Below are 24,764 nucleotides of genomic sequence, written 5' to 3'. Positions count from 1 at the left end.
AGAAACGTCATCTTATGACAATATTGACATGAGGAAACGACGCAAGTTATATTGCACCGTTTCGTCGCGGTCTGTAATGTATGTATATGTGAGTCGATTTTGCCTTGCACTCGTCCAAAACAAGTATGGACGTGCCGAAAACAAGCGGTGCTGTATAGTATGAATAGACGATGTCTTTTCCGTGCAGGGCTGTGCCGAGCTGTTGACGTGCAATGCTGGATAATAAGAACGAACCTTTATCTGTACTCTCATTATTCATTAAAGAGAGAATAATTCAAAACAATTATAATATAATATGAGTCATAAATTAAATTTGATACAACAGTCATTCTATAAATGATACAATGAATAATTAGACTTTATTATGTATGTACATTAAACTTGTTCTCAACTGCGCTATCGATATCCATTCGTATCTGCGATTCGTCACATAGCGATGGAAATAATCTGAAAATTTAATAATACATTTAGAAGTAGGGTTCTGTGCAGATAAAAAATAATGCCACATGTGTCAAATATAGTCATTTGGTGTGTAATTATCAGTTCTGTACGCGTTCGACATTCGCCAACGACGCACGCTATCTACTAAGTGCTATTTTAGTACTGCTATTATCATCATATAGTGCCATAGAACTGTTGTGGGTGCACAGTTCATCACATTTAGAAGATCTATATTGAATTTTAACACAAGAAAACAATGGAGAACAACGCTGTGACGCCCCAGGGATCCCAAAAATGGTTTGAACCTTTTGACACACGTGTTTTGTATGAGTGTTTTGTGATTTGCTTTGCTTTGTGGATAAAAATATTCATATACTCTGTATTCTATTCAAATATTTTGAACACTATTGTACTCAATAACTAATTCCTACGTTGCGTGTCAAAGGATTTATACAAATTATACCGTTTACTGTTTTTGTGCGATTTGACGTGTGTAACGATAAGGCAATTTATGGGACTATTTCCGTAAAATAATCATATATAAATATTATATGTCATTATAAAGCCACTTGAGTATAATTATTTATATATTACATATAACTGTATATATTTTGACTCATCAAAGAACACGTACACCAACATGTATGTATGTATTACAAACTAAACAACAATATTATAGAATTGATAATGTAGCAATTTAAACATTATCCTGTTCCAGACAAAATCTAATATAATCAAATCTTGTCATAAAGAATTTCTACGTGAACTTTGAATTGATTCGTTAAATTTCGATATTCATTATAGGTATATTTTAATACACATATTGTATTGTTTAAGAAGTATAAAGCACTGTATACATGACATAACAAGAAGATATAGAAAACGGAATATGTGGGTTAGAAGTATGACAAAGTGGTTGATGCATTTGTGAGAGTAATTAGTATTCACAATGAAATGGCAACGGGATGAAAAAAGTGCTTGAATGGTACCCGAGAGAACTTAAAAGAGTGCAAGGAAGGATGAGTGGATGAAATCAGAAAAGTATGTGAGATGAGATGGATCAGATTTATTCAAAATAGAGGCGAATGTAAGTGTATTCGGATAGGTTTTCATCCATCGGGCCAATGGCTGTGAATGATGATGATGATGATGATATTGCTTAAAAGGTCAGTATGGAGAAGTATGGAGATTTCAAAAAACAAATTTTAGAATACCAAGAGTATACGTTATGAATAGGGATGTGGCGTGACGACCGATCGTGTCGAGGAGACGCAGGGAAGCGGGGTAGCGGGGAAGTGGAGTAGTTGAGAAGCGAGATAAAGGGGAAGTGGGGGGATATAGAGCGTCTGACACGTGCTCCTGATAATGAGCAGCTGACTTGGAACGGGTGACGTCAGCGTCAGATTCGCGGGAGCGTACACACATACACAAATCCACGAAGATACACACATTCATTCATCATTTCGACGCGGGCAAACGGCGGGCATTTAATGAGCGCTCGACTTTTTACTAATAACACTGTTCGACAAATGACGACTTTTTTTGGTTCAGAGACGAGATATGACTTTTCTTATGGTCTATGCCCAGTGAACACGAATCCGGTAATAAAAAATGTTGATTGACTCTAGATTCGAAGATATATATTCGGTGTTTACTGGACATAGATCTATAAGAAAAGTCATGTCTCGTCTCTGAATCATTTTTCGTGTCGAACAGTGTAATACGCACGCGCGCCTATAAAATAACTTACATTGTATTGATATAAATATATAACATATAACTTTATTTTAATTCGTGTATCAATTCCTTTCCGAAGCCACCTATTGAAATCAACGGGCACAATTTAAAATAAAAATCAAGTATAGCACATCTCGCATATCTCAATGAATTTCCAAAAATTGTAATGCTTTCGCCCGCTTTGAGCTTTGCATACAATGAGGCAACAAGTTTCAACACAGATGTGTGTCGAACACGTGTTAACGCGTGTTTCCTCCGCGTGTGCAAAGCTTCGCATCGATGTTTTGGCGTCCCCTCTATCTCTGCTGTTGCGCAGTTACAGAAATTTATTACACAGGGTATTTTTTCCAGGACTGAAAATAAATCGGAGGCGATAAAAAAGATATGGGAGTTGTATAAGACTATTTCGAGTCATCCCATGTTGGCTCCATTCGTCGGCCAGCTGTCTGTCATCCATCTGTTAGTCATGATATACATTAAATATATTATTACATTACACATTATTATTATTACATTACATTACACATATACATTAAAATGGCACTCGCATTTTATGCACGATTAAGGTAATACCATACAAATTTGGCCATTTTTGAATTACAACACATCCGCTCATTTACACAATGACCATTGAGTGATATTCTATCGTGGCCGTAACATCCGCTGTATTTAAATTTACCGTTTCTCTTTTTTTATTTTGTATTTTTTTCGGTAATGAAGATTTGATATGTGGTGGATAATTTTTTTTTTAAACTTTGAGCTGTCTGTTCTGTGTCATGTTTGCGATCTAATACTTAATCTAATATAATCTCAATTTAATTAATCTTATCAGTAATTAAGTATTGCGATCTTATATTTAGTTACTGTTTGAATACATCATATCGTAGCAATCGAATAAGTAGAGGTCAAGGATTAATCTATGATAATTCACTGGGAATATCGTGTCGCATCGCGACAGTATAACTGTACATGGCTTTAAAACTTTTAACAGTGGTGCTCGACCTTTTTTCATTAAAAAAAATTAAAAAGAAATACTTTCGTATTTTATGTTAATGTATTTTTACATCTTAAATCTATAGAAAAACCTTACAATTTTGTTTTCTTCATATTCCATTTTTTTAAACTACTATAAGCTTCATTTTTACTATTTAGTTCATGAAGATTTTATAGATTTCTTAAAATTATAAATATATTTTATTATATTTTGATGAAAGGAAGATTGCGCCGCAGACGATTTTTTCCTATAAATATCATATGTCATATAAATATGTATGTACATATGTAAATACACAGTAAATATTTTCAATTTTAGAATAATATTATATACGAATTTATGTATATCAACCATTTATATTTGATTTTTACGTTTAAAATCTTCCTCTTTTTACATAAAAATTATAGATCATTTTTAATCCAATATATGTTTTAGGATTCATTAATTTATTTCATAAATCAATCTTTACGTAGTTATAGGAAATATGCCATGAATTTCCATTTATAAATACAATCTCTTAGTTAACCTACATATGTATGTATGTATGTTTTGGATATTTGAGTATTTATTTGAACTACATATGTATATATTACCAATATTTTATTTCAATTAGAAACTATTATCATAACTAGAGGGCGAATGGTTATTATAGCACGATTGAACAAATTTATTTATGTATTTATTTATTTGTGCAGGTGAAAAGCCCATTTCAGTAAATCATAAAATATAAAAAATATAAATAAAATAAAACAATATCAATACAAAAAGTATTGAAAACAATAATATGCGCTTTATCACATCACATACATATGTATGTACTTAAATGCCAAAAAACAGAAAATATGTAGAAATGAAAAAAAAAATAGTAAAATCATAATATTAAGGAAAAACAATATTTTTACATACCTCCTTTACGTTTCACATGGCTTCCGTGTTAGTGGTCATTTTTATCTCTTATCCGATCGTTTTCATACTTTGCCTAATTGCTCATTTTGGTCATCAATACACATTAATGTATCGTCTGCCATTACGTTGGAAATAAAATATCGTATACAACGCATTTTAAAAACGGGGAAAGTAAATCTTCCTGACGTTTAACAAGCGTTGTTTAACAAGGCGTAAACTGTTCGCCATGACACGGCCTTATCAGATTTTAATTGTTTAAACGCCTATAATTCACTCTATATTTTATGAAATTTGCTCTATTGGTTCTCGTTATCTCTAATATATAAATATTTATAGTTTTAACACGCCAAATTTCAAATTTGGCGTGTAGCTTCTTATAGGGTAATACACGATATATATTGATTTTTGGCCAAATATATCAGATTTGACATTTTACGGCTAAAACTATATCTCTTCACTGGGTTTTATCTGCAAGATAAGTATTCAATAATAAGTTATGTTGTATCTATGTAATTGTTAATATGATTTACAATAAGCTTACATACATTTAGTTTTTTACAATAAGCTTACATACATACATCACATACAATTATTTTTAGTTATCAGCTGATTTATTAATGGATCTTATAAACCGACCAAAAGTAACACTAAATATGTCAATGTCCATCTGATCAGCTATATGGCAAAAAAATGGTCACTAGAAAGGCCAAACTGTGCAATTGCTTTATGTCTTTCAGGGAATTATCATAATTTATAAAATTAAATATTGGTAATACATGTGTAATTTATTTAATTTATGTTAGTTGTAATTATTAGTACCAAATCAATGTACTTACATCTAATATTAGCGTTGAATAGTTTGTATGTATCGCGAGGACCGAAATTCTCCCTCTGACACATTTAAAAAACAAAAACAAAAGCATATGCCAAGCACTCGTTTGATAGTTGATAGTAGAAGAAGAGAACGTTGTTTATTTTATGTATTTCCGCTAGCCTTTAGGTATTATTAAATTTATAAAATGTTTTAACAATACGGCCCATCGGCAAGTTGCCCCTCCCATCATGGACACTGCCATGGTCAAAAGCCCATCTCTAATCATAATATATATCAAAATAATTACATTACATTAAAATTTCTTAATATATCTACTAACATATGTATGTAGTTTGAAAGATTAGTTGCAACAGCTTCGACTTTACCGAAAAAGGCCGCATGCGGCTCTCGAATTACAGATTACGTGTCGCTGCCTTCTATTATCTGTATTAATAGAATTATTTACATGAAAACAATCTCAGTTTATAGCTGGATTGTTTTAAAATTTATTGCTTTCGCTACTCATTCGTATTATCAGAAATGCACTTAAATTAATAGTTCACATAAAAATAAACATAAACAATATTCACATATGTATATTTTAAGAACATGAACACGATTCTGTTATTATTTTTATTGATTTCAATTAAAATCACACTATGTATTACCCCAATTCCTGACTTTTTGTATGTATTTTCGAATTAAAAAAGCATTAGCGTATGTTACGCAACATACGTACACTAAACAATGATTAAACTATATATATATATATATATATATATATATATATATATATATATATATATATATATATATATATATATATATATATATATATATATATATATATATATATATATATATATATATATATTCGTTTCGTGTTCAAAATCGAACTGCGTAATTCATTCGGTACGTGGTGGGTGGCTAGAATGTAATGGATAATCTCAACCAGGTTAAATATGTACTTTGTGCTAAATTCAACGTTTGCTATTAATGAAAAGACAAACGAACTATGTACATATGTACATCATTAGAAATGATTGGATGAGAACAAACATTAAAATTACAAAACAGAAAACACGTGTCATCGATTGAAATTATCAATAATTTCAATAAATATATTATAAAATATAAATATTATAATATAATCCTGATAATGTACGGTTCTAATTTCAAAAAACAACAAACTAATATTCTTAATATGAAATACATATTTTATATGAAAACTTTCACCGAAATTTACAACTCTAATGTCTCAAATAAGAACTAATAAAAACCTTGTAAAAATAGACCTTTTATAACCAACCAGCAGAAAGAATTATAGATTATATCATATTTAATATAACCGCCATATTATTTGTATCGTAAATAATCTAACGACTTCCGCAAATTCTTGAACTTTTCACAACATTTGCAAATCACTCATTTGAGTCAACGCCCCACCGAACAATATTTATGTTTGCTTGCAAATATTTAGCACTTTAAAATCGAATCCGACCATGAAAAGTCCTAAATAAACACTTACTGATTTCTTATTATGTACCTACTTACTTTAAAAATAAAAATAAAAAATAAAAACATACTAAAATTCAATCAGACACCATTGATTATGTCATGTAGAAATTTTCAGACATAATATCACAAAACATTGCAATCATTATTTTTTATTAATTTCATAATACAATACAAAAGATATCAGTCGTTTTCGTTTGACCTCTTTCATATAAAGTCGTCTTGAAAACTGGGATGGTAATAATATGAAGATAAGTGTAACAAAACAAAGTTGAAGTTTTTGTCTATTTGACATGAATGTACAGACATTTCTTTCATTAGAACTCGCTTTAGAGACGGGTCAAATATTTTGACCCCAATTCTGTTTTGTTGTATTTATTTAGTGAGAAGTAGTGTTCGATTAAAAGTGGCTTACCCTTCTATATGTTGCAGTCGTTATAGTCGAAGTGTATTTTCAGTTTTGATATATTCCAACTGGTGTTTTAGATCATTCATATTCGAATACAATTCAACTAGTAAACTATATCTCTACAAGCGCAAATACACTTTCAACACTTTCAACTGATGTTATTACGAATGCTTTAGAATTTAATAATGAGTTAATATTAGGTATTACGAATAAAGGCAATGAGTACCGTATTATGATAATTTTAAGAATGTAATCAAAACAAAATTGTGACTTTCCAACTCATTTTACTAGTTGGGTGATATTCACACGAAAACCTAACCTCTCCATCTAACCTGGTACCAACTTATAGTTGAACTGTATTTTCAGTTTGAAATATATTATATTTTGACCAGTTAGAATGTAATTTTCCATATGAATCAACTTACGTGGGTTTGACGAAATATATTCCAACTAGTCAAAATATATTACAACTGAAAATACACTTCGACTAATAATAGAAAATACACTTCAACTAGTACATAATAGAACATACACGTCAACTAGTAATAGAAAATACACTTCAACTAGTACATGATAGAAAATACACTTCAACGTAGTTGGTACCAGGTTAGATGGAATATATTCCAATTAGTCAAAATACATAACATCTAGAAGATACACTTTAACTGTAATATATAGACTATATATGTATGTATAGCATAACACTTAATTTTTAATCAAATTTGAGTGTTTGATTGATGATAATAATAGGCAATACGAATTTTTAGGCAATGAAATTTCTACATCTTACAAGTATATACTATTCAATACAAACAACAGTTTTCACAATAGCGAATTATAAGTGGATTTCTTCGTCCAAAAAAAAGTCAAAAGGCACTGATGCCATGACCCATTCAAATCGGCAAACACGAATACCTTCATTCAAATAACAATTACATATTTAAATAAGAAATACGTGTTGCAAACTTAAACATACAAGTGCATAGTATACGATTCGGTTTATGCATTTTCAATTATCATTTAAAAAAGGCTGAGTTCAAGAACTCGGCAATGACTTTTATGCCACGAAATGACATCGACGAGTTTGCTTTCATATTGCAAAAAAGGTGCACCGTAAATAAACGGGAATGTGTCATTGTTCATACCCTGACTGCGAATAATTCATTGTTAAATTAATTATTTATAAATAAATATACATATATACGAAGGTGAGCTGCAGTAATTACACTGAAATTTTAAATTATGTCGCAATTTTCCAACGCCTATACATATGCTCGTTTCCGATATGAAATATTCAATTGTTGCACCAATCGATATCAAATTAGTGGCGTTCTGATATGGAAATATTACTTTTCTTTCACAATTCGTGTATATAAAGTTATTGATTTTTTCTTCCTATTTATTATTTAGTATTATTTACCACGTACATACATATTTACCTCGCTAGCCCGAATGATTGTATCTTTCGGTTGAAGCTGGAATTAGCTCGCTTCTGACACGTCTGCTCAAACATTATGCATATACTATAATACTACTGGGTATGTTTGTTGAGTGAAGAATCTAAATTGCTTAATACGAACATGGATGTTACGAGGAAATAGTCAAAATCAATTTGCTTCGAACGTTTTTTCATGTAATCGTTCGACTTTATGGGTATAGCGAGCTCTCTATCGAACAAAGATTTGCAAAATTCAAACTGAAAGTAAAATTCTAGAAACTACGAGTGTATAATAAAATAATTTAATAATGGTTTTATACAAAATGGCATTTCTCATAAAAATATGATCGTAGAAGTATTAACAAATCATACTTGTAAATTTTTGCTCATTTTTAATGCAATAGTCATTTGGCCATCATCACGTGCATAAGATTATGATGTTTTTCTAATTCTTTTATGGTGTTTGAAAATAGAGACAATTTATACAAAGTCGTTGCAATGTGTAAAAAATATGTTGAAATGTGTAAAACGTACATATGTATTTATTGTATTTTTTTTACACAAGCATATTAAAACTAAATTTAATCTGTATGTTACTAATTTAACCAACAAATTGAGGTGACTTTAAATCATCAGTGATATTACGAATAATGACTATTACGAGGAAATAATATTGCCCTATTGATTCTTGTAATAACTTTGTTCGATTGTACATATGTATACAAATATAATGAAAAATAGTGAAGAGTTTATCAAAATATTCATATTCGTATCTACATATTCATCAAAACGAGACTTGAATTGTGATCAAAAATCTTATCAACCACAATTTTTTTTTTTGTTGATAGATAGTATTGTTTTTCGGACTATTTTGATTGATATTTTAGATCAGAGATTAAAATAAGTGATTTTTTTAAAATAACATCACGTTGTTTGGCAATACTAAAATACTTGAAACAATAATTTAAAAATTTTTATCAATTCCTTTCAAAGTCATCCGTCAAAATGTCAACAAGTGTAACAAGAAGAAAATAAAAGTCAAAGTAATGTACACACTATTGAAATGCACTTAAAATTGAATACAATTATTAAGAATTATCATTGTATATTCAATCTCCGTGATTTATTGTTATCTTTAAAATGCCGCCTGATTAGTTGGAACTTAAAGACATATCATCTTTTGCTCTCAAACTCTTGATGTTAAAAATTAGCAAAGCAAATTAATATATTCTTTATATCATTCACCTGATGAATTCATCGACCACGTGTATCCTTCAACTTCTAGTTTAGGCCTTAGTAGGCTATTTGCCTTAGTAGTATGCCATTCTTGAAATTTTGTGGGTATATCCCCATTGTGCTCTGGATAATAAAGAAAATAGCATTGAAACTCAATATCTTCTTCAAATCAATCAACTAGTGAACTTACGTCTACGCATCATAAAACTTCCAATTTGGGCCATAGCACTAGCAAACTATTCTTGTAATCACCATTCATGATAAGATTTCACTCTTGTTTTTAAAATTAGCAATGAAACTCAATATATTTTTCAAATAATTTTCATCTTCTTCATAGAATTCTTTAAATTCCCAGGTTGAACCTTAACATAAGCACGAAATCCTTGAAACATTATGGATATATCAACATTTTCGTATTTATATTAGCTTCATTAAAAAATTAGCAATAAAATCCAATATCTTCTTCGTATCATTCACCCAATGAACTTACATCTATGGACCAAACAATAAATTCCCAGTTTGGGCCTAATCATAAGCAGATTATCTTTAAAATTGTATGGATATATCACGGTTGTGCTCTTGTTATCCAAATTTGTAATGTAACTCGTATCTTCTTCGTATCATTCTCCAATGAACTTACATCTATGGACAATACATCAAATTCTCAGTTTGGGCCTCATCTTTAGCCGATTATCTTTGAGATTGTATGGATATGTCACGGTTGTGCTCTTGTTATCAATTTTTTTTATAAAACTCGTATCTTCTTCGTATCATTCCCCAATGAACTTACACCTATTGACCAAACAATAAATTCCCAGTTTAGGTGTCATCATAAACAGATTATCTTTAAAATTGTATGGATATGTCACGGTTGTGCTCTTGTTATCAGAATTTGTAATGAAACTCGTATCTTCTTCGTATCATTCCCCAATGAATTTACATCTATGGACCGTTCATTAAATGCCCAATTTGGGCCTCATTATAAGCAGATTATCTTTGGAATAGTATGGATATGTCACGGTTGTGCTCTTGTTATCAAAATTTGTAATTAAACTTGTATCTTCTTCGTATCATTCCCCAATGAACTTACACCTATTGACCAAACAATAAATTCCCAGTTTAGGTGTCATCATAAGCAGATTATCCTTGGAATTGTATGGATATGTCACGGTTGTGCTCTTGTTATCAAAATTTGTAATTAAACTTGTATCTTCTTCGTATCATTCCCCAATGAACTTACACCTATTGACCAAACAATAAATTCCCAGTTTAGGTGTCATCATAAGCAGATTATCTTTGGAATTGTATGGATATGTCACGGTTGTGCTCTTGTTATCAATTTTTTTTATAAAACTTGTATCTTCTTCGTATCATTCCCCAATGAACTTACAACTATTGACCAAACAATAAATTCCCAGTTTAGGTGTCATCATAAGCAGATTATCTTTGGAATTGTATGGATATGTCACGGTTGTGCTCTTGTTATCAAAATTTGTAATTAAACTGGTATCTTCTTCGTATCATTCCCCAATGAACTTACATCTATAGACCATACATCAAATTCCCAGTTTGGAATTTTATGGATATGTCACGGTTGTGCTCTTGTTATTAAAATTTGTAATGAAACTCGTATTATTTTCCAATGAACTTACATCTATGGACCGTTCATTAAATTCCCGGTTTAAGCCTTAGCATAAGCAGGTTATCCTTGAAATCCCGGGTTCTTGCCCCGTCCGGCGTATCCTCAACACTGAAGCAGCCCAGCAAAACAACAGTGAAAGCAATACAACTAGTCTGAGGCAGAATAAACCCGGTATACTACTTACCTACCCAAGTATGTACATATGTATATCTCGAGGTGCGCAAGAACAGTCCGTTTCAGTCGCCCATCGGCGATCGGCGTGCGCGCGCGCGTAACTTACGACTCGCGTAACATACGCCAAGTCCAATATACCGTGTCTGTCAAGGATACGCTCAAACCTAGACCATGGAGACCGCGAACTCCCATCGAGCGAAGGCAAACCGCTCGTTCAAAGGAGACGATTTACAAATAGGAAGCGTCAAGTTGTAAGTCAGCCGCGACAAACAGGAAGTGATCAAGAGTGAAATTTGCAATATAGATGTACTTAAAGCCATTCGCGACCGATCGACGCGACGTTTATTCATTCGATTGGCTAATGTGTTATTATACTGTCGTATTATTGGGCGTACGCATTTCGGGTGTTGATTCTAATCTAAGGACGCTAATGTGTCTGTCGAAAAATAAGACGGATTTTTCGGTTCAATACGCTTTAATGTGGTCAAATTGTTGCGAGGCTCGGTTTACACTGTGGGGTTTCAGTTTAACACGTATGGTTTGTTTTGTTTTATGAGTGTTTCGTTGGTAAATAAATAATTAACGCCAATACTCTAATAGTCGTGGGGGTCAACTCTTGATATGTATAAAGTTTTATTTGAAAGTGCTAAGTATTTACATGCTAATAAATAATTCTGATTGAACTATGTATATTTTTACATACCTCCTTTACGTTTTTTTTTTTTAATCTTTTTTTTTTTTAAATTTCAATTTTTTTTTTTTTATTAAATAAATAACCGAAACTTGCAACTTCACTGTATTTAAAATAAATTTGGTGACGCGTTTCATAAAAACCGTGTAAAATTTATTAAAAACACAGATATTTAAAAAAATATATCGTTTTCACTGCTACTTAGTATAATCCAAGTATCCATTTTGTGTTTTTAAGGCATTTTGTTTTACCGCGTTAAAGTGAAACTGTTTAAATCGTGATGCCATGATTTAGACATTTAAGCAATTATTTGCGAATTTCCTTATTTCGTCCGTATATAAAAAGAAAATTCCGTTTACACGATCCCTACATATACATATTGTTTGTGCTCCATCGACGAAGTGACCTTATGTAAAATGCCAGTTTCGATTTAAACGATTTTAAATTATGTATGCAGCAGTTTCGTTGAACTTATCAACGGTATAAATTAATATTAAAACGCAAACCAAATAAAAAGCGATTTATAATATTTAAATTGAGATAAAATTTATTTTTGTTTAATAAATTTTTTTCATTAATATATGTACATACATATATTCTATAAAAATGATCAATGTCACTATAATACTTTGCGGTTGGGGTCAAGTTCATAGCTATCAATTTCAGATGTCATTCAATGTGCAAATAATAGCCACAAATAGTTTTTACTGGTCACATTTAACAATTAAGTTAAAAATAATAACCGCGTGACGTCACAAAGAACCTTGTGTGCCCTCTACGGTGCTCCCGTTCACTGACAACTAAAAGCAAATACATTATTCGATTGACGTTGGTTTATAATTTTAGTTCAAATAGCCAAACAACGACAGTTTAGAAATATATCTCAAATTGATATCAATATCAATCGAGTTAGAAATTTATTGATTTTGAATATCCATTACAGAATTACCATATGTTATGCCAAATTTGGAAATCATTTGAGTTTGATTTTGCATTATGATTTATTCACAAACAATTTTTTTGCGTTGTAAAACTTTGTCCGACATATTTTATAGCACTTGAATAAAAAATGCTTAAAAACAATACGTTTTTTTTTTGAGCTTATGTAAATTTTCGAAAAGCAATTTTTTATATAAAAAATAACAAACAAACGACCTCAGTTTTATTTTGATAGTTCGTCTTTCGATTTTAAATTCTTGAAATACATACATTTGTACATGCATACATTTTTATTTTTATTTTTAAATGCTTTTTATTATTACGAAATTATGTTCACAATACATCTTATATCTATTTTAATACCTACTGATCTACTGATCATTTTCTATTTTACAATTTAATTTAATTTGGTTAGTAATCATAGTATTATATTATTCTAATGTTAATCTACAGCATAATAGGAAAAAGAGCTCAAAAACCTATTAAACATGCATACATATGTATGTACTGTAAAAAAAATCTTCACAAACTTAAAAACTTTATTAAAGGTCATTCGAAAACTAATAACTCAACTTAAATACCTTGAACATACACATATTATAATTAAAATCCACATCCGAACTGTAATTTAAAACATATGAAACGGAAGCATAGCCCATCATCTGTTGGAGAAACTTCTGACTAGTTTCCTTAAACGAGATACAGAGGAATGGAAGAAATACATAATTAAAATAAAATCTGTCAATATTCTGTCGTTTAATTGTTGCTGCCGGCCCTATGAAAGCCTTCTTATTATATGGAGATCACATTACCAAAAGAGCACGTGAAAATGGCATTAAAGCTCGTGCGTGTGCGCAAAATTGTGAAGTAATTGGCGTGCTCGCGTTGTGAAAGCAAATCCGTACTACGGATTGCGAGCTCGTAATATATATGTATGTACTATGTATACCATAAAACGATTATACAACTTACGCAACTCGCCAACTCTTCCTACTATCTATAATGAGAAATATACATTTTTGCGTGTGCGTACGTAATTATTGAATAAATTCACGGGTCGAGCAAGTCACGAAATTTGGTATGCCCGATAATTGGCGGGTTTACCGCCAAGGTTAATTCGCCTACTCGAAGGTCGAAATAATGAGAGATTTAATATCTCCGAGATCATGTATCGCAAGTACATACATATGTGTAACATTCGAGATTTGATATTGATGTTGTTTGCGGTGTATTGTTTTTAATATGTCAAAGTGATTGCTAATCACCAAGCGTCAATATGTGGTATGTGCATATGTAATGTTTCAGTCTGTGTTCACTCCGATTCGTTCATGAACATACCAGTTTGTTTATACACAAACTATTGGTTTTAGTTTTAATGCTAAAAGATAAAAGCTATCTTCAAATGGAACCACCAGGCAGAGAAATGTAATATTAATAGAAGTGGCTTTAGGTCAGAGAGATGTAATAAGAATAGAGGGGCCCTTACGAATAAATTATCGTTGTCAATTTTACGCGGAACGTCTCTATAAATACGCTACATCGCACGGAATACAATCGGATCAATTTACTTACAAAAATGTATCCCATGTTGTTTATTGTGTTTTTGAATGTATTGTGCAATTTTTACCGATGCTTGCCCATCTTGCGAGTAATATAAACAAACAGAGAAGTTTTATCGGACATACGTCCAGCACCAAGCGTCTCTGTTTGTTTATATTACTCGCAAGATGGGCAAGCATCGGTAAAAATTGCACAATACATTCAAAAACACACAATAAACAACATGGGATACATTTTTATAAGTAAATTGATCCGATTGTATTCCGTGCGATGTAGCGAATTTATAGAGACGTTCCGCGTAAAATTGACAACAATTATTTATTCGTAAGGGCCCCTCTATTCTTATTACATCTCTCTGCCACCAGGTGTCGCATGAAACTTATAGCTGTCAAAACCTTTGAGATGGCAATACATTAAGTATCTAAAAGAGCAATCCTAGAGAAATCACATTACAACGTTGCTATAATTCCTGTTTCCACTCGTTTTCAAAATGTTGCAACCCAGGGTAAGCACACATACATACATAGAGGATGGGACAAACGATTGAAAATACTTATACTTATGCCCAGGACTTTTTTTTTCTCTTAGAACGTGGCGTAATGGCGTTCCGGTAGCTTTTGTACAGTATTTTTTTATGTTTCAAAATAAATTAGACGAAACAATATTCGTGCGTATATAATCACAATCCATATTTATATAATTGATAAAATATGGTGTCTTATGAAGAGGATTAAATATGAATGGATTCGAAAGTGCAAGAACAAGAAGTGCGTTCCAGCACCTTCTTTTTTCAAAAAAGAGTCCTGCTGATGCATAATAATTTGTGTATGAACAAACTATGTATGTAGTTCATGTGTCAATTTATTCTTTTGTGTACAGTATAACCGGCCAGATTGGTTCATGTATGAACAAACCACTATGTTCATGAACGAAATAAATATATGTATATATGTACACTTGGACTGTAATATATTGTACATATGTAACACCTCGTGATAAATGATTTATTAAAAAAAAACCAAGCTAGATTTCATCTAATGGTGGATATTTTCAATGCAAGTAGAGGCTTACATGTAGTTTTTACTATACTAAATTGAAAGATAATTCGCCCACCTTCAGTTGGATAACTTTTTCAGGATAATATTACAGAAAACTATACTATGTAGTCAAAAAATTTCCATTTGCCTATAAAGGTTCTAGCATTGTTGAATTATATTTCGAATCCTTAATCGTTACGAAAATACAAGCGATAAATCGTCTAATTTATATTACTTATTATCGATTGTAGGATCGCCACTTTGGATTTTTATATCGTAGCTATCAATTTCACTATGTCAAATCGAAAGACAAATAGCCCAACTTTGTTTGAACAACATTGCCACAACAATCTTTTGAAAGTTTTGGATCAAATTGATGAAAATAACTAGATAATAAGTGAAGAAAAGATTGATAATTTAGGTCAAGTTCCCCCCCCCCCACCACTAACAATTTTCATGAAAAATCATCAGGTACCAGAATTATGAATTATAATTATAATTAGAGTCTAGAATATAGAGAGTGTGAAGGATAATTTAATAAATACTAGTAAACAATCCTTGAAATTTGCATTGAATGTCTTGTTATATCATAAGAATTCAATATAATACTAAAGTATTAATTGAAAAAATTCAATCTATTTCAATTTTATCGTAGTATATATGTAGTTGGACCCCAGCAGAACATAAACTATTATATGTGAGTATATCAGTGCAACGCCTGGTACTTCTCTACAAAGTTTTTATCTAAATCACGTTTCAAAGTGCACTTTTACATACAAGTCACACGTTGAGCGAATTTTAATCTACAATACAATAGATTAAATATACATAAGTACATATAATAACCGTTCAAAGTTGAACCTTATTATTAATTGCAAGTCCGAAACAATTGCTTGCATTTATGGCAAACCTAGATCATCTTTGGAATTGAGTACACCCTGCATTTAAATACATTTGCAATTCAAATGATTCTGCTATGCATTTGCGGATTTTTTGCTTTGAACGTTAATAATAGTATCGTTCATATAAATAACCTGAACAAATTTGTTTTTCTCTTCCTATCGTCCGTTGATAATTTTATCCATAATGTGTATAATTATAATTTGGATGATGTTATTGATAAAAATAACTTTTCCATTATGTCATATTTTAAACAATCTAAGAAGAAATATTTTATTCATTAGATCAACATTGTAGATTGTTTTTATTATGTTTCCTAATATTATTAACACAGGCAATCATCATTTTCGTATACATTCAATTTGATGATGACCTTAAAAAAACTCATAAAAAAGGATCAATTTTAGACAATACTAATTCATTTCCTGTTATATTTCATTGAATATTAATTGTCTATACAAAACGTATTCATGGATATTAATATGCATTTACTCTTTGATGTAATACAAAATATCTTTCATAATTGATTAAATTTATATTTTATGATAGACACGATCATTGCTAATGAATTCAGCAGGAAAATAGAAATTGCTTATTGTAAATATGTTGACAAAATCCTGCAAATTTTACCTCGACAAGGACGACCAGTTCAAGAAGTGTTTAGCTAACGCCGCATGCATAGGATTATAAAATTTCCTTAATATCCTTAAAAAAATTCGATTCGATTCAAAACTTGTATTATTTAAATAAATATCCACAACATAACACCAATTAAAATGTGGATATGTACTGATTATAAAAAATAATGTAAGTACATACATATGTAAATTTAAATCATCATCGATATAAGAAGGAAATGTCAGTACTTTAACTCATGTATACACCAAGTTCGCCTGGATATTTGTAATATTATTAATGTATTAAATACAGTAATAATTGAACTAATTATAATAAGTGAACGGAATCAATCAATTCGAAGTGTCGAAAAAAATTTACAAAATAATTTTTGCAACAATCATACAGTAACAGGAAACCGTTAACTTTTTTTTTAATCACGAATTCAAGGTAGTTGTCAACATTTAATTCACATTTCCATTGAATTTAATTTGTGTGTTTTGATATTGCACTGTTTATGTGCGATTTATTCCAATTACATATTTCTGAAAACAAATTCCAGTGTTTTTAAATGGCGTTGCTTAAATTTTGACGTAATTTTTGGATCTTGAATATGCGTAACCGGTTTTAGTGGGTCACTCTGCCATTGAGAAGGTCGCGATACAAATTTATGTTTTATAATAGTTTTTTTGTGTTACATAATTGTTTTTATGTACCGAGAGAAACTTAAGTCGGCGATAGTTCAATGGGATTAAGAAAAAAATAATGCACTTTCAATTAGTGGAAAAAATTCATATTTGCCACAGCCTCAAACTGAATAACTTGTAAATATTTAAGTGCTTACTATCCGAAAATATTGTAATTTAATAACATTTCAAGGTCAAATCCACTATTGATACTTTTTATAATAAACATATACATTGCAAATATTATAGTAGTAAATTATTTTACAGCCTTAGATATTTTTTATTGAATGGCTTTTTTATAATCGAATGAAATATTACATGTTTTTATATTAAGTGTAAATCTGTAGTGACAATTGGAATACTTATTATGATGTCAAGCAGTTACTTAACCAAAGGTCAAAATAGCTGGCAAAAAACGTATCAATTGAAAAAATATTACAAACCTTTATTGAGAAATAGCCAAACATAATTATAATAATATTATATACAGATTTCTATTAAACGCGTAGCAAAATTTTTTTGCGCAAGTGAAAAAACTTTAAACGCCGTTGCTTCATAATATAACTAAGTCTGTGTAAGTTTGTTACAAATGGTTTAAAATTAGTAAGTCTTTTAAATATCATATATAATAACTGTCTATCGGCCAACAAAAATAAAAAACAATTAAATTTTAAATTATTAATTCCGTTGATCCGATTTGCGATATTTTACTGAGTGCACAATTAAAAAAAAAACACAAGCCAATATTATATATGCATATAAAAGTATATGACGCATTTGTAGGAATTAAATTTGATTTAATATGTAATGTTTCTTTTTCATGTGCATAGTGAAATATAATTAATACTAACATAATATTCAACCTAAAATTTTTCTTTATCCTTATCTAGTATTAAAAATTAAATTATAATAATAACCTACTGTTTCACTTCTGTAAATTCTTGTTTTTATTATACCACAAACCCTTGAAGATTCGATTAACATAAAATAAAATACAGATTCAATTATAAGACATTCTTTACTATATACAATTTATATATAAAAAAATTTTGATCACTTATATATGCATGTATTATATTATATATAGAAATTATTTGTCTATAATATAATTTGATTTTGTTTTTGGTTTCAGGAAAGATGAACGGGGAATAGGAATAAAAATATACACAATAGTATTACTCGTCGTAGATATATTATTACTTTTTGCAAAAATGTTCGTAGCATACGTAGAAGCCGCATACAGACTAGTAGTACCACAAGAAATGAAAGACGTTTCAGGCGAAGTTGTACTGGTATGTATGAAAAATCAGTATATTTACACATAAATCAATGTTCAAATTAACATATTATGTATATAATTTCAGGTTACGGGTACGGGACACGGTATAGGCAGGGAATTGGCTCTGCAATATGCATCATTGGGCTCCATAGTAGTTTGTGTAGATATCAATGAAAAGTTGAACGAGGAAACTGTCAATGAAATCAAGAGCATTGGAGGAAAAGCTCACGCATTTGTGTATGATAAAAGACAGTTAAAACTTTATTTATATATAGATGAATGGAACTTTAAATTTTTTTATTTATAGGTGCGATGTTTCAAAGTCTGATAAAATCAATGAATTGGCAGAACAGGTCAGAAACGAGGTCGGAGAAGTATCAATACTTGTAAATAATGCTGGAATCATGCCTTGTCATACAATGCTGACTCACGAAGAGGCTGAAATCAAAAAGATTTTCGACATTAATGTGTTCGCCCACTTCTGGGTAATTAATAATACTATTTTGTACTGTAAAAATACTTCAAAACACATTAAAAATATATATTTACGTACTTTCAGCTAATCAAAGCATTCCTACCAAGTATGATAAACCGAAACCACGGCCACATTGTAGCTTTATCATCAATGGCAGGAGTCATTGGAGTGCCAAACTTGGTTCCATATTGTGCTTCTAAGTTCGCCGTCCGAGGATTGATGGAGGCCCTTCACGAAGAGTTGAGAGAAGACGCTCGAGGCCTAAATGTAATTTATTCATAAGATATATACTATACATAATAACATATTGAGATTTATGTATATGATACGTTTTGATTTTTAGATTAAATTCACCACAATATTCCCGTACATGGTCGACACTGGTCTGTGCAAGAAGCCAAAGATCCGTTTCCCGAGCCTCATGGCCATGGAGAAACCTGATCAAGTGGCCAACCACATCATAACAGCAATGCGACGAGACATTCCGGAGATTTCCATCCCAAATTCGCTCATTAACATTAACAATGTTTGCCGAACAATGCCCGTCAAAATCGCTCTGCATTTGAAGGACTTCCTCGATAGCGGAGTTGAAGCGTGCGATTGAATTTATGTGTGAAATATTTTTGTATCTTTGTAATTAGTAATCGTGTAAATTTTTTAATGACAAATAATAAAAAGTTTCCGAACGTATTTTTGTCAAATCAAATATATGTATATTTTCAAAGATATATTAATTTTGCTTAAAATTGATTTATTTTCATAGATTAAAAAAATATTTAACAGCTTTAGACTATGAAAACTCATATAGGAAGTTAAATTCTTCGATTAAACCCACTATGAACTCCCACGCCGTTGTCTAAGGTAATGGTTTTCAAACTTATTGCTACTATGCCTCCCCTTTGACAAAAATTACTTTGTATCGATAAGAATTTCAGTAACTGATACTAAGTTTCAGTTCGATAAGACGAATGGTGTTCAAAAAATCCTCAAAATACACAAGACAAACATACTAACAAACAGGCACACACACATTTTTTATAGATATGAAAACGTGATCTAATCAGTCAAAATCTCGAGTTAAAATTTTAGCATGACCACAAAACTTAATCTATTATTACTAGTACATAGATAAAATAAAAATATAATCTTGGTGCCTCCCTCCCTCTTAATTTTATAAAATAGCACAAATACATTTTTAATCATAAAATTGTATTAATACAAAAAATAAAGATGTAATTAGCGGTAGCGATATATAAGCAAGTGGTACTTGTCGCAACTGTTTCACATATGATTCGCTAAATATTAATACAATCATATCAATAGCTGATGGCACACCTAGTATCTCTTCTATTGTATCTGGTTATTTTTTTTTTTATATTTTGCGATTCTGTAAGAAATTTCGTATGATGCTAGCAATGCATCTGATGGAACAGAAACTATTTTTTTTAATGTTTGCTTATGTTTATTAAACTAATCTAATTTTATTTGAAAAAATTCTATGGGATTCATTGATGTATAATATACTAGATCCGCCCTCACGTGTTATACTTGTCTCCCTTTTGGCGCATGCAAAATACATCGCGCATGCACAGTTTCTCTTAGTAGGTAGGTAGGTACCGCTGCGTCGTAGGGAAAAAAGCCCAACTTCCCCGGTAGTTAAACCCCCCGCACCCCTCAGTTAGTGAATACAAGATCTCCGACCAAAATAACACGTCTGGGACCATCTAGTGTATTATACATCAATGATGGGATTACTAACATGCCCAGAATGCATAGTTTCAAGGTGCCATTTTAATTTACTTGTTCATAATATCGTTCATAATAATGCCATTTAATTTACTTGTTCATAACTTCCAGAGCAAATACATTAGCCTTTCCAAGTCATCTAAAATAGCACTTGCAAATCCCATTGACAAATAGGATGAATTGTATTTTCTTGTCTTGATATGTCTACTTCCTTCTTCCCTGTCGCTTATATTCCTATCTTTACTTACATTACCGTCAGTGACTTCATTATTAGTGGATTTTCTCTTGTAACCAGGCAAAAATTACGAACATTTCAGGAACAGATTTTAATGTTATGTTTTTAAAGTTTATTTATAATTATATATTATTGTAACGTAGAGATTAGGTGGATGGTGCTCGTGGACCGATGGCTTACGAGCGCTAATCACCTGATCTCTCGTTCGCGCCAAAATGACCTCGCTGTATGATTGAGCCGTATGCAACGGCCAATGGGATCACCCCACTCATCGACCAATAGTTTACATGTGTATGTATGTATGTGTGTTGTGCCCAATGAGTATAAATATGGGGCGCTCTCAGCCTGGAAACCATTCTGACCTGGAGCGCCGACGAGAGCACACGAATAAACACCTTCTACCACCTGCATCTTTTTCTCCGATTCTGGAAGCCCCCTCTTCACGTCCACGCAACATTATTATGTTATGTTATAAACTAACTTTTTGAGCATTTCTTTGTACTAGTCTGCACCTCATCAGGAGGCGCACCTCCTAGTTTGTAAATCGCTGGTCTAGGATATCTACCGCACAAATATAAACTATAGAATACATACATACATGTATGTAGGGCCGCTGAGAGGAATCTCGGGCCCTGGAAAAATAATTCCGGGCCCTATTGAGCTAATTTTTTTACTAAAAATAAGATATTATAGATATATTTTTAAAATGCGAAAAATCTATCAGAACTAATAGAAAAATATCTACATATTGGTTATTTTTTAATATAATTCGATATGAAAGTATGATATAGCAGGTAAGATTTCACATAGACACAAAGAATGCGTGGATCGAAAAATAATTTAACATTTAGCATTAAATAAATATATGTATTTTTATTTAGAATAATATAATATATCAATATTAGTCATGGGGCCCCTCTAGTATACTAAGCCCTGCAACTTTATCCCAGCGGCCCTGCATATATTAAAAAAAATAATTTTATATAAAATTTTAAAATAAAATAAATGAACTAATACGAAGTCTTAATCATATATGTATTTTCAAAAACTTGAAAAAATTAGTTTGAAATAAAACAAAAACATATACAAATTGAAATTATTTATTTTTCAATATATATATATATATAGCGATAATTTACATTATAAAACATCAATCGAATGATCAGTCATCTTGTGTATGACTAGCGAATGCTCATCAGCAAGCGAAAGCCCGCACAGTTCACACATTTGACTTTCCACATCGTGAACAATTGCATGATTCTTCAAACTGTCTTCACTGATGAACCGTTTGGAACAAACATCACACTTGAAACTATTAACCTTGTGCGTTTGAACGTGCTGGGACAGAGCTTTGGCCCTATTGAAACTCATACCGCAAGTATCACACAAGTGCAAACCATCACCGAGTACATCAGTGTGTAACTTAATATGAGCGTACAGCTTATTTTTATCGACGAACAGTGTCGAACACACCTTACACCTGTAAACGTTCCTACTATCAACATCGTTATGTTTGATCTTTCTATGGTTCTGAAGATGCGTCATGCTGAAGTAACTAGCATCGCAATCGTCGCAGGAGAAGTGACCTTTTTTATCCCGCTGCTTAGATTTTATATGAAATTTCACATGGCCATACAGTTCACTCTTAGTTTTGAACACAACACCACATTTCTTACATCGGAATATGCAACCTACATCATCGGAGCGATCTATGTGATCGTTTTGCACGTGCGATTTCAACGCTTCCTTATCGGCGAACTCTTTTCCGCAATGTATACAATTTTCAACTTTATGCATGTTGAGATGCTTCCTCATTTGAGCGTTGGTGCTGAATCGTTCACCGCAGTCCAGACAAGTCTTCTTGAGATAGTCACAAGTCTCCATATGCTTGATGAGCAGATCGAAGTTATTGAAAGCCGATTTACATGACATGCAAGCATAGCTCTCAGGCACGGATATTTCGGTCTTTTGAGACTCTTTTGATAGGATTTCGTTTACGATTTCCAGGTCGGAATCCAACACATCCATTTCCATATGAATTTCATACGAATCTGAAGCAGAATCAGGTGCATTCTTCTTAATAACGTTAGCGATTTTAGTCAACTTGGCACCGTTCTGCAGCAAGGCTTGGGTGATATCGTCAGATTCGGATTCCTCACCGTCTAAATATTGCAAAGTTGAAAACGCTGTAGAGTCATTTGCTAAAAATTCACTATCAAAATCATCACTTCCTTCAAGCAAATCGGTTAAAAATATAGTATCCGTTGAAAAGTCCATGTCTAAATTTTTAATGTTCAACTTATCGTTGTCGATTTTGGTTTTCTTTTTTAGTGATGATGAGTCGTTCAAGAAGGCGAAGAGCAGCTCTTCAGAGCGTTTGGCGTTCGTGTGAAACGTGTGGTATTTGTGAAGGGTGTTGGCACATTTTGAGCATATGTATTTTGGGAGTTTGTCTTCTGGTGTGATGTTTATAGAGAGGCAGGTTGATAATTCTTCAGATATGTTCTTTTCACTTTCAAATATGTATATCAGCGTGCTATTTTGCGTCAAACACAGTCTACAGCGATTCTGTAGCGGATTCATGACGCCCAATGTTGATCTGTCAAACTGTCACGTTGACGTTTGTGGACATAACAGACTTATTTATAACCATGTAAAAAATGTGTAAAACGGTAATTAGATTATTACGCTCATTGCGATCGCCAAAAGACAATTTTTGACATGAAAATCGCGAATACGGAATATTTGGCACTCGAGTTCTCATTAGAATGATGGACTTTTCGGCCGCCAAATGTTCCGTTATAGAGATTTTAGTGACTTTTGGAGGAGCGCTTTGTGGGCAATAATCACTGAACCGTGTAAAACAAATACAAAGGGAATGGTTCGGTGATTATTCCGCAAAAAGCGATCTCACGCACCTCACTAAAACTGCAATGAAAACTCGAGTGCGAGATATTCCGTATTCATGATTTTTGTGGCAATGATTTCGTGCGCGCGATCGCAATTTTTGCAATAATCCCTTTACCAAAGGAAAGATATCAAAAATGCGATTGAGCTATAATGAATATAATTAAGTTAAAAATCAGAGAAAATACTTTTTTTAGACGGTGACGGGAAACACTGCACCTGCTTGCTTATGTACAATTTTTGAAGTTAAAAAGTTAGAACTGAGTAGAATTATTGACTATACTTTGTCCTTTGATGATACTCCTGCTCACTAATAATTTAAAAAATATATATATATTAATTTACCATCAATTGATGTTATATTATTTCAGTTCGGTGATTACTAGTC

General features: G+C 31.5%; 2 protein-coding genes across 5 annotated transcripts in view; one reads left to right on the top strand and one right to left on the bottom strand.

The window, feature by feature from the left end:
* The window catches only part of LOC143915452 (uncharacterized), a 668,062-nt gene that overhangs the window by 240,985 nt on the left and 402,313 nt on the right, over window positions 1–24,764 (bottom strand). The gene's annotated exons all lie outside the window — the stretch shown is intronic.
* Window positions 486–20,290, top strand: LOC143915462 (estradiol 17-beta-dehydrogenase 11-like). 4 transcript variants are annotated; one of them, XM_077436130.1, is made up of 8 exons: window positions 535–738; window positions 2,530–2,653; window positions 2,702–2,744; window positions 18,867–19,026; window positions 19,099–19,250; window positions 19,321–19,498; window positions 19,573–19,755; window positions 19,832–20,220. In XM_077436130.1, exons 3-8 carry the CDS (start codon window positions 2,716–2,718, stop codon window positions 20,090–20,092), a joined length of 963 nt encoding a protein of 320 aa, XP_077292256.1. In that variant the 5' UTR covers window positions 535–738; window positions 2,530–2,653; window positions 2,702–2,715; the 3' UTR covers window positions 20,093–20,220. The 4 variants fall into 4 exon arrangements, with proteins under 4 accessions (XP_077292255.1, XP_077292253.1, XP_077292256.1 ...); XM_077436127.1 differs by lacking the exon at window positions 2,702–2,744 and having other exon boundaries at window positions 518–738; window positions 2,530–2,637; XM_077436129.1 differs by lacking the exons at window positions 2,530–2,653; window positions 2,702–2,744 and having other exon boundaries at window positions 486–738; window positions 19,832–20,290.

This window comes from Arctopsyche grandis, chromosome 8 (assembly GCF_051622035.1).
Source record: "Arctopsyche grandis isolate Sample6627 chromosome 8, ASM5162203v2, whole genome shotgun sequence".
NCBI classification, from domain to species: domain Eukaryota; kingdom Metazoa; phylum Arthropoda; class Insecta; order Trichoptera; family Hydropsychidae; genus Arctopsyche; species Arctopsyche grandis.
The sequence above is the reverse complement of the archived record's forward strand: the minus strand, read 5'-3'. Positions and strand labels throughout refer to the sequence as shown.

Bases quoted from the DNA above. Each gene is read 5' to 3' on its own strand.
- LOC143915462 (XM_077436127.1), top strand. From the start codon at position 698: ATGGAGAACAACGCTGTGACGCCCCAGGGATCCCAAAAATG. The intron at 2,638-18,866 runs GTTAGTCATGAT...TTTTGGTTTCAG, and splicing joins CAGCTGTCTGTCATCCATCT to GAAAGATGAACGGGGAATAG. The intron at 19,756-19,831 runs GTAATTTATTCA...TTTGATTTTTAG, and splicing joins AAGACGCTCGAGGCCTAAAT to ATTAAATTCACCACAATATT.